The sequence below is a fragment of the Myxocyprinus asiaticus genome, chromosome 30, assembly GCF_019703515.2.
Source record: "Myxocyprinus asiaticus isolate MX2 ecotype Aquarium Trade chromosome 30, UBuf_Myxa_2, whole genome shotgun sequence".
NCBI lineage: Eukaryota > Metazoa > Chordata > Actinopteri > Cypriniformes > Catostomidae > Myxocyprinus > Myxocyprinus asiaticus.
The window spans coordinates 10,856,343-10,867,145 of record NC_059373.1 but is presented as its reverse complement, the minus strand read 5'-3'; the positions used below and the strand labels follow the sequence as shown (position 1 = coordinate 10,867,145).

Sequence of the window (10,803 nt, the reverse complement as noted above, 5' to 3'; positions counted from 1 at the left end):
TTAACTGCCTATGTGTCTGGGTTATCTTACAATAGATGGTGTTCGCTTTGTTAACAGAATGGCATTTCAGTTAGAACCCCTTTACCAAGAAAGCCTTCAAGGTTAGCAAAACAAAGCGTAACGTGGCGGTACACTGGCGAGGATACCAGAGGCTGTTCTTTTTTTAATGGATGTTAATGGAGGAGATGCATCTGTATGCTCAAACTGGTTTTGTAAGGAACCAGCTCATCACTAAATTATGTCCACCTGTCTGTTAAGCTTCAACATGTTGACACTAATTATGTATGAAGTTTATTACAGTTACATTAATGTTTTATAAGAGAAGTCACAGACAATTTTGCAACAGGTAAGTGTCCCTTTTTCAGCCATCCCAATTAATTTGTATGTTACCCGCAAATGGGGACTACTGTTGAAACATGTTAGCTGACCGTTATGCTCTCTCATATGGTAGTCACAGAGGTTGGTATCGGTATAAAATAATCTGTTTGAGTGTTTGTATGATTTACCTTTGCACTTAAATGTAAAGTTCACAACAAAAATGAAAATTCTATCATAATTTACACACCCATATGTTGTTCCAACCTGTATAATTGACATTTTTCTGTGGAACAACAAGGGAGATGTTAGGCTAAATGTTAGCATCAGTCACCATTCACTTCCATTGTATCTTTTTTTTTTTCTTTCATATAATGTAATTGAATGATGACTGAGGTTGCCCCTAACTTTTTTTTTTTTAAAGGGATAGTTCACCCATAAATGAAAATTATTTCATCATTTAATCACCATCATGCCAGCCCAGATGTGTATGACTTTATTTATTCTGCTGATAACAAACTAAGAATAATTTAGCTCTGTAGGTCCTCACAATGCAATTGAAAGGCTACCAAAATTTTGAAGCTTCAAAATGCACATAGAGGCAGCACAAAAGTAATCCATATGACTCCAGTGGTTAAATCTATATGTTCAGAAGTAATATGATAGAGGTGGCTGAGAAACAGATCATCATTTAAGTCCTTTTTTACTATAAATTCTCCTTCCTGCCCAGCAGATGGTGATATGCACGACGAATGCAAATCGGCAAAAACAAGAGGAGGTTGTGAAAGTGGAGATTGATAGTAAAAACGGACTTAAATATTGATCTGTTTCTCACCTACACTTAACATGTCGCTTCTGTAGATATGGATTAAAACACTGGAGTCGTGTGGATTATTTTAGACTGCCTTTATTTGCTTTTGATGACCCATTCACTTGCATTGTTTGGATTTTGTGTTCAGCAGAAGTCATACACATCTATGAGTAAATTAGATAATTTAGCTTTTTGGGTGAGCTATCACTTTAACATCTCCCTTTTTGTTCCACGGAATAAAGTTTTATAGGTCTGGAACAACAAGAGGATGAGTAAATGACAGGATGACAGAATTTGCATTTTGGGGTAAACTATCCCTTTAATTGTACCCTCAACACAACATCTAGTGTCGTGATCTCCTGCCATCTGGGGGTGCAGCACACTGAGCATAGACAAACATTACACCGCGTCGACCAGTGAAGCAGCGACAGCACGGTCAGCCAATCCGCTTTGCTGTTACAAATTTCGTCAGAGGCCTGTATCTTTAAACCAATCAGCGACGCCGTTGCTTTTCAGAAAAGGACTGGAGGATTTTCAAGATGGTGCTCGAAAGTACTATGGTCTGGTAAGAAATAAACAAACGCGTTACTTTAGATATATGTGCGCTTTTGCATCTTCTAATGATTGTAAATACAGTTTTTTCTTCTTCTTTTTCATACTGTCGCACGTTTAACTGTTAGTTAAGCTGAGAATGAGTATGAGAATTGAAAAGCCGGTCTCTGGTTAAGATGACATTTTCCTGAGTCATTATTCAGTTGACAGATCTACATAGACAAACACAATCATGAACCATAGACAATGATCACTGCTTAGTGATTTTAGTCTAATGTCAAATTATTTCGTATTCCACAACTGTCATTAAAAGGATATTGTTGAATGTGTCCGTGAGTGCCTAGTAAACTGTCCTACCTAGACGGCATTTACATAATATACCTAGATTCCCTCATTTGCTGTCTAGAAAGGCAGCTCACTTAGTTTTGATACACAACCTTGTAGCTAAAACACTTGTCTGCTGCTTGAATCCAGTTCACTTATTCTGGGTATACTGTAAATGAAAACAGGACCACAGTGGACTGATCTCACAAGGCTCTCTTTCCAATATAAACATTAACACCCTTTATACTTTTCTATAACACACTGTTAAAAATGGATGATTATTGTGCATAGGGTAGGTGCTGATTGTCCTCTCTTGTGTTTACAGTGTGGACAACAGTGAATACATGAGGAATGGAGATTTTCTGCCCACCAGATTACAGGCACAGCAGGATGCTGTCAACATTGTCTGTCACTCAAAGACTCGTACTAACCCAGAGAACAATGTGGGACTAATCACAATGGCCAAGTAAGTGTGTGTATATATGTGTACATATTTTCTTTCAGATGTGTATGATCTAACGGGCATCATTATTGAATGTGTGTATTAACACACAAATGTTATTTTTGCGCAGTAATTGTGAAGTCCTCACCACTTTAACACCAGACACTGGCCGCATACTCTCGAAGCTCCACGCAGTTCAACCCCTGGGCAAAATCTCCTTCTGCACTGGCATACGGGTGGCACATGTACGTGAATTTATCACAGAAATATAAAAAAAAATACTGTTTTAATCAGCTCACATTTGCATTTGTGTATGTTTGAACCTAGTTGGCATTGAAGCATAGACAAGGCAAGAACCACAAGATGAGGATTGTTGCTTTTGTGGGCAGCCCAGTGGAGGACAGTGAAAAAGAGGTAGTTTTTTAAAATCTTTTCATGAAGGACAATTGCTTTTAGTGTTACGGATTTCAGTGTTGGTTGCAAATATTTTTCACCAAATCTTTTCCACAGCTGGTGAAGTTGGCAAAGCGATTGAAAAAAGAAAAAGTCAATGTAGATGTAATAAATTTTGGAGAAGAGGTAACTAACATTTCTTTCCCATGCATTTTTTTTTTGTTGTTGCACATTTTCCCCTTTTGATCACTTTTTAAAGGTGCACTAAGTAGTTTTTTGCTAATTAAAAAGTTTTATACACAAAGACATGAATAGCATTTTTAGGAATATGTTAAATGATGTACACAGATGAATATTACACTCATATCAGAAACCCAACAAAAGCTGTTTAATTTTACATGGAGCAGGTCGCCCCCTCATGGGCGCTGCCATGTTGACAGCCAGTGACACTGTGTCATGCAATTGAGTTACTACCACTAATTATAAGACAATAATTTACATTTAGTCATTTAGCAGACACTTTTATCCAAAGCGACTTACAAATGAGATGCATAGCAAGCAATTTGTCATACAAAGTTTAACAACATCTGCAGTAAAGGACTGCCAAGTTCTCACAGTGGCTGGAGTAGTAAAGATGCAAGCACAGAAGAAAGAGACAGACAAGGATTTTTTTTTTGTTTCTGTACATCAAGTGCAGTAGTAAGTGCAATAAGTGTGGGCTGGTTAAGTGCTCACGGAACAGATGTTTTCAACTAGTTCTTGAATGTTGAGAAGGTAACAGCAGTTTGTGTGGAGGTTGGAAGTTTATTCCACCACAGTGGAGCAGATAAAGTAAACGATCGTGAAATAGACTTTGAACCTCTTTGTGATGGGACCACCAGGCATTGCTCGATCATAGACCGCAGAGAGCGAGTTGGAGCATAGACCTGAAGAAGTGAATTGAAGTAAGAAGGTGCGGTTCCATTGACTGTCTTGAATGCCAGAGTCAAAGCCTTGAGTTTGATGCAGGCAGCTACAGGTAGCCAGTGGAGTGAAATTAAGAGTGGGGTGACATGAGCCCTTTTTGGCTGATGGAAGACCAGATGCGATGCTGCAGTCTGGACCATCTGCAGTGGCTTAATTGTGTTAGCTGGAAGGCCAGCCAACAGAGCATTGCAGTAGTCCAGTCTTGAAATGACTAGAGCTTGGACCAGGAGCTGAGAAGCATATTCAGAAAAGAAAGGTCTGATTTTCCTGATGTTGTAAAGCACGAATCTGCAAGACTGGGTGGTTGATGAGATGTGTGCAGTGAAATTAAGCTGGTCATCTACCACCACTCCCAGGCTGGGACTGAGCTGATGGTGTCGTTCCTTCATTCAGGCCGAAATGTCAGCGAGACAGGCAGAGATACGAGCTGAGACACAAGGGTCATTAGGTTGGAACGACAGGTAGAGCTGCATATCATCTGCATAGCAGTAGTAGGAAAAGCTATGTGCCTCAGTGACTGGTCCGAGTGATGTTGTGTACGTCGAGAAGAGAAGGGGTCCAAGCACTGATACTTGAGAAACCCCAGTGGTCACCTCTCCTCTCCAAAATACCTTGAACAATCTGCTAGTGAGATATGACTCAAACAATACAAGCGCAGTTCATGTGATGCCCAGGTCAGAGAGGGTGGACAGGAGGATCTTGTGGTTCACTGTGTCAAAGGCAGCAGACAAGTCAAGGAGGATGAGGACGGATGATTTGGAGTTTGCTTTCACCAGTCGCAGTGTTTCTGCTACTGACAAGAGCGCAGTCTCTGAGTGTCTTTTTTTTTTTTTTTTTTTTTAAGCCAGAGTGATGTCTGTCGAGTAGGTTGTTCTGTGAGAGAAAAGCAGACAACTAGTTGAATACAACCCTCTCAAGAGTTGTAGACAGGAAGGGTAGGGGAGAGACCAGGATGTAGTTGTCGACTACTGTGGGGTTATGTGTTGGTTTTTTAAGCAGTGGGATTACTTGAGCCTGCTTAAATGTATTGGGAAAGTTTCCAGTTGTGAGAGATGCATTGATAATGTGTCTGAGTGCGGGTTAGATCGATGGGGAGGCAGCTTGCATAAGATGGGAGGGGATAGGGTCAAGTGGACAGGTGGTAGAATGGTTAGAAGCACTTTGGAGACCTCAGTCTCAGAGAGAGGAGAGAGAGAGGAAAACAGAGGATGGGATGTTGGAAGAGAGCAGCTGTTGGTGTTAGGTGTAGAGAACTGGCTGCTGATGCTCACTAACTTGCCACATTTTTTACTGAAAGTCATCAGCAGTCAGAGAAGTAGTAGGATGTGGTGGAGAAGGATAGAGAAGAGATGAGAAAGTTGAAAATAGTTTAAGGGAATCTGAAGTGTTACTGATCTTGTTCTGATAATCAATTTTATCAGCAGAAACTCTAGCTGAAAAAGAAGAGAGAAGTGATTGATACTTACACAGGTCTGCAGGGTCTTTTGACTTGCACCACTTTCTCTCTGCAGCCCTCAGCTCGGTTCGGTGATCATGAAGTGGCCTGGAGGTAAGAGGACAGACACTGTCAAGGCAAGAAGTTAATGTTGAGCAAAGAGCATTTGTAGCTTCATTTAAATCAAGTGGAGGGAAGGGATGCAGAGACTATGGAAGAGAAGCGAGCAGGTGAGAGCGAAGGTCGTGGTGGATGGAAACAATAGGTGAGGTTGGAGTTAAGAAGAAGGGAGAGGAACAGAAAATTGGATGAAGAAATGGTCAGATAATATGTTTACTCTATATATGGAGGAATGTAATCCACCAGACAGTAAACCACACAGAATAGAATGAGTGCAAGTGGAAAGATAAAATGTCCAAACAAGAGTTCCCTGTTGGAGCCATGAAACAAGACGCTATAATTATAATTATGTTTATCAATCACACATTATACATTTGCACATATACAGTGAAATTCTTTTTTTCCACATATCCCAGCTAAGCTGGGGTCAGAGTGCAGGGTCAGCCATGATATGGCACCCCTGGAGCAGATAGGGTCAAGGGCCTTGCTCAAGGGCCCAACAGTGGCATCTTGGCAGTGCTGGGGCTTGAACTCCTGACCTTCTGATCAGTAACCCAGAGCCTTAACCGCTGAGCCACCACTTCCCCTACTACTACCTGCAGCTCTCACTGCGCAGATCACAGATTAACACACGACATCAAATACCAAGCGCGAGCACATGGCGGTGTTTAGCTGGCAGAATGCTCGCAAGTCACAGCTGCACAGTCACAGTCCAGCTTGCAACAATGGGCAAAAATCTATTGGATTGAATACAAGAATGTCCATAATAGGGATGTGTGTAGAGACGGAGAAAGCACAGACTAAAAGTGACAAAACAGAAGATAAACAAACATATTCGATGTAAAGCAGCAGCACTTAGTAAACAAACTTCCAGAATCCAAGACGATGGGTGTCAGTATAGAGTCCAAAACCACAAGTACTACGGGGACTGATGGGATGAGTAAGAGCCAGCTAAAATCTTACTGAGTGCACCTTTAAAATCTTCCTGATTTTCTAGATGTTTCATTTTGCATTTTTTAATCAATCTGTTCAGGAGGTGAACACAGAAAAACTGACTGCATTTGTGAATGCACTGAATGGTAAGGAGGGCACAGGTTCTCACCTGGTAACGGTGCCACCTGGGCCCAGCCTTGCTGATGCCCTGCTGTCTTCTCCCATCCTGGCTGGTGAGGGTGGTACCATGTTGGGCTTGGGTGCGAGTGACTTTGAGTTTGGAGTGGACCCCAGTGCTGACCCTGAGCTGGCCCTGGTAAGATACAATTTGACCCCTGGTAAAACTAAAGAATCCTATCCGTAAAATGCCTCCTGGTCAAAAAACTGTCTTGATTTTAAAGGTCATTCCTCATTTCACCCACTTAAACACGAATGCAAATTATAATCAAAACAATTGTCAACAATTAATATTGTTATGAGATATGTGTTTCAGTTATTCTTTACCATCTCATTTCTTTCTCTTACTAATTCACTCTTACAGGCCTTGCGTGTATCTATGGAGGAGCAAAGGCAGAGACAGGAAGAGGAGGCCCGCAGGGCAGCTGCCCAATCAGTGGGTGAGGCTGGCCTTCCCTCATCTACTGCTGATGGTAGGGATGCAAAAAGGGGCATCATGTACTGCAAATCTCTTAAAAAAAAAAAAAAAAAAAAAAAAAAAAATACATTATTTTTTTAATTGTGATTTAATAATAAATTAACATGATCCTTAAAACTCTTTCAAATGTTATATTAGACCCTATTGGTTGCATTGTATAGCCTAAGTGAGATATAGATTATTTTTTATGCAATGTGCACCGTTCATTTGCAGGTAAAAGAGTTGCATTGGTGTTTGCTTTTATCTAAACAAACATTTTCAGTGTTCAACTTAATATTTAGTGTTTGATTCTTTCCCTTGAAATGTATTCCCTTTGCAGACAGTCTTGATGTTCAGCGTGTGACTCAGTTTTGTTGTCTCTTTCAGAATCTGAGGAAGCTCTTTTGAAGATGTCTGCCTCTCAGGCTGACAGTGGTGTGGCAGCATTGCCAGACTTCAGCAGCATGACCGAGGAGGAGCAGATAGCTTATGCCATGCAGATGTCCCTGGCAGGTGGAGGTTTGTACCTTTCTTGTACCATAACACCCACAGATCTGAGTTGTCATGGCTTGTTTATTCCTACGAGAAGATGCTAATCTTAGAACGTACTCTGTGCTGTATGCACTTTGAAAATGTAAAATTGTATAATACTTTAAAAAAAAAAAAAAAAAATCAAATTTGATGTAATATTGACATGTCCTATCCTGTATCAGAATTTGGAGAATCAATGGACACAGGAGCTCCAATGGACACTGCCAAATCTAAGGTAAATAAGCCCAATAGACAATATTAGTATTAAAGAATCAAAATACTACTAAAAGTTCTGTTTATATTAGCTTAAAAATTAAGTTTATCCTACCACATTTTAACCAAAAAACTAACTGCAAAAGTATAAAATAAAATGTAGCAGGCATTTATTTTAATTTTATAGTATCAAAGTGCTGATCAGGAATTGATTTTACTGAAAAACATTTGCTACATTCAACTTTGTTCATTATTGTCATTCCCATGTCTTTCATTTTGCAAGAATTAGGTTCTCTTATTCTCCCTGCTGACGTAGCTTTTCTCTTGCACTTTTATTAACTGACTCTACAGGAAGAGGATGATTATGATGTAATGCAGGACCCAGAATTCCTCCAAAGTGTTCTGGAGAATCTGCCTGGCGTTGACCCCAACAATGAGGCCATCCGCAATGCCATGGGTTCTCTGGCCTCTCAGAGTGGTAACAAACAAGAGGGGAAAAAAGATGATGAAAAGAAGAAATAAATTCAAAGAATGTTCTGTGACTTATTGTGATTAAAGTATAAGCTAACTGACATGTGAAAAGCAAAATTAGTAAAATGCCAAGTTATAAAAACCGACATCTGATGTTTGAGCAATTTAAGATGCAGACCAAGTCGTTGAGACATTTACTTCCAAATTATATTTCTGCAATGTTGTGTGGTACCTCAAAAATTCGCACATGGCTTGCTAAAGATTTTTCCCCTTAAGACCTGTGCACAATTTGTCAAATAATTAATGAACCTGTGCATAAAATGGCAAATGTTTTTGTTTTTTTCTATTGCCATTAAAACATGGTCTAACCAAATGCCTCAGAGTTCCTTATTTTGTTAATACCATATAATTCACTAAACATTTTTTGCAGGAACATCTAAGCTCCTCAAAATTGATCCTTTTAGTGAAAATAAAGGATGAATTACAGATGATAAAAAAAAAAAAAAAAAATTATTAAAAAACTACAGTGGAAAGCATAGTATAATAGCATCTCAGAAAATTCTAGTATTCTCAAGACCACCTTTTCTTATCACATTATGTATACTTTTGTCCCATCCAGACCTTTATAGATGAATGGTCAAGGCCATCCAAGGTTATATATTTAACCACCTTTCAACAGTACAAACCAATCCAGTTGTAATATGTCTAAAATAACATTTAATGTAACACTATTTTACATGGGGAGGACTAACAGGTTGTGGGTTTATGTAGGTGTATGTACAGCTATTTACAGTTTCTTACAGGGTCTGATTTATACATGTACAGTATATGAACATGATATATATGTATCAGCAAAGATTGAATCTCAAACACTACCAAACCTCTCACTGAAGGCACATATGGAGATATCTAGACAATATTGGGCAGCAGAGATGACTGTGATAAGGCAAAGTGTCATTATAACCCCTGTAGTACAGTAACTAGGAGTGGATGGTGGCTATCAACTTTGAAACAGTTTGTTAAAATACTTTGAAATGAATGAACCTGAGAGTCCAAAGAGCTTGTCAAAAGGAAGAATTGTGGTAATGCTGCTATATCGCCAATGGTTTTCACCCAGAATGTGACCCTTTTAGCCAATATCTGCTTTAAGCATGCATAAAGTAAACAAAAGTAGAAATGTGAAACAGGTAAGAGTGCCAAACATGTTTGTGAACTCTTACATGTTTTTTAAAGCAGAAATATACAGAAAACATCATCTACCTTCCAACATTAATAACAACAACAAAAAAAGCTATAATAATCAGTGTACATATGTATCCCCCAATGCATGAAGTATGTAATGCTCATAAAGACCCAACACACTGGTCAGTTTTTCAGTGCAATCTGCACATTCAAATCTGTCTTCTGACTCCACTTCAGAAGTTGTTTCTACCTCCATGTCAACAATTGTCCCTACAAATGTAGACTTTCTCTGATACTTGCGGCTGTAATTAATTTCATGCTGGATATTATCGTTTGCCATCTCTTTAATGTTTTCACTTAACTTTAAGTTCATAATGTCTTGACCTGATGTGTCCTGAGGTAGATGTGTGCTGTCATATTGAGTAGTGACTACAGGGAAATACCGCCTAGATCCTTCACTGTTGGCTGATGGGTTTGACTTTGTAATTTCAGGACTGGTCTTGTGAGAATCTGAGACCTCCTCATGTTCATCAGAGTCCAAATTAATGACTAGAATTTCTATTTTGGATAGAGGGCAATCTCGCCTGGATCCTTCACTGTTGGCTGATGGGTTCGACTTTGTAATTTCAGGACTGGTCTTGTGAGAATCTGAGACCTCCTCATGTTCATCAGAGTCCAAATTATTGACTGGAATTTCTACTTTGGATAAAGGGCAATCTCGTCTGGATCCTTCGCTGTTGGCTGATGGGTTAGAGTTTGTAATTTCAGGACTGGTAATGTGAGAATCTGAGACCTCATGTTCATCAGAGTTCAAATTAATGACTGGAATTTGTACTTTGGATAGAGGGCAATCTTGCCTTGATCCTTCACTGTTGGCTGATGGGTTAGAGTTTGGAATTTCAGGACTTGTTTTGTGAATGTCTGAGAGCTCCTCGTGTTCATCAGGGTCCAAATTAATGACTGGAATTCGTACTCTAGATAGATGAGGGGTCACATAGAGCCTATCAGGGTGGGAATAAGCATAAAGGCTCTTATCATTAGGTATGCCATCAAGTTTGAGGTTTGATATATGATTGGTGCGAGTGAAGGGTGTGATAGATTCTGCATCATTATGAGAAGATTCTGACAATTGAGAGGTAGACTCAACAGCTGGATGGACTTCAGTCTTTGTGACTCTGGAATGGCATATCTGATGAGCATAAAGCAAGTCTCCAGTTGAAAAGCTAGCTTTACATCTCTTGCATTTGTGGGTAAAATTGAGTGGCTTTGACGGAATATCAGGTAGAGGTGGTCCAAGAATACTGGTGTGGACTTTTAAGTGTTCCTGTAAGGCTCTTGTATTCGTGAATGAGAGATTGCAAAGGAGACAAACATGAGAGGTAGCACCGTTGTGCAGAAGACTGTGCTTGATTAAGTTTCTTAAACTACTGAAAGTCTTAGAACAGACATCACATTTTAGATTTTTACAAAGTTTATGAGAC

General features: G+C 39.6%; 1 protein-coding gene across 1 annotated transcript; it reads left to right on the top strand.

The window, feature by feature from the left end:
* Positions 1-1,552: 1,552 nt before the first annotated feature.
* LOC127421454 (26S proteasome non-ATPase regulatory subunit 4-like) lies at positions 1,553-8,464 on the top strand. The gene is made up of 10 exons (XM_051664513.1): positions 1,553-1,691; positions 2,328-2,468; positions 2,575-2,689; positions 2,772-2,858; positions 2,955-3,023; positions 6,392-6,607; positions 6,833-6,941; positions 7,313-7,444; positions 7,639-7,691; positions 8,021-8,464. Exons 1-10 carry the CDS (start codon positions 1,666-1,668, stop codon positions 8,189-8,191), a joined length of 1,119 nt encoding a protein of 372 aa, XP_051520473.1. The 5' UTR covers positions 1,553-1,665; the 3' UTR covers positions 8,192-8,464.
* The last annotated feature ends 2,339 nt before the right edge of the window (positions 8,465-10,803 follow it).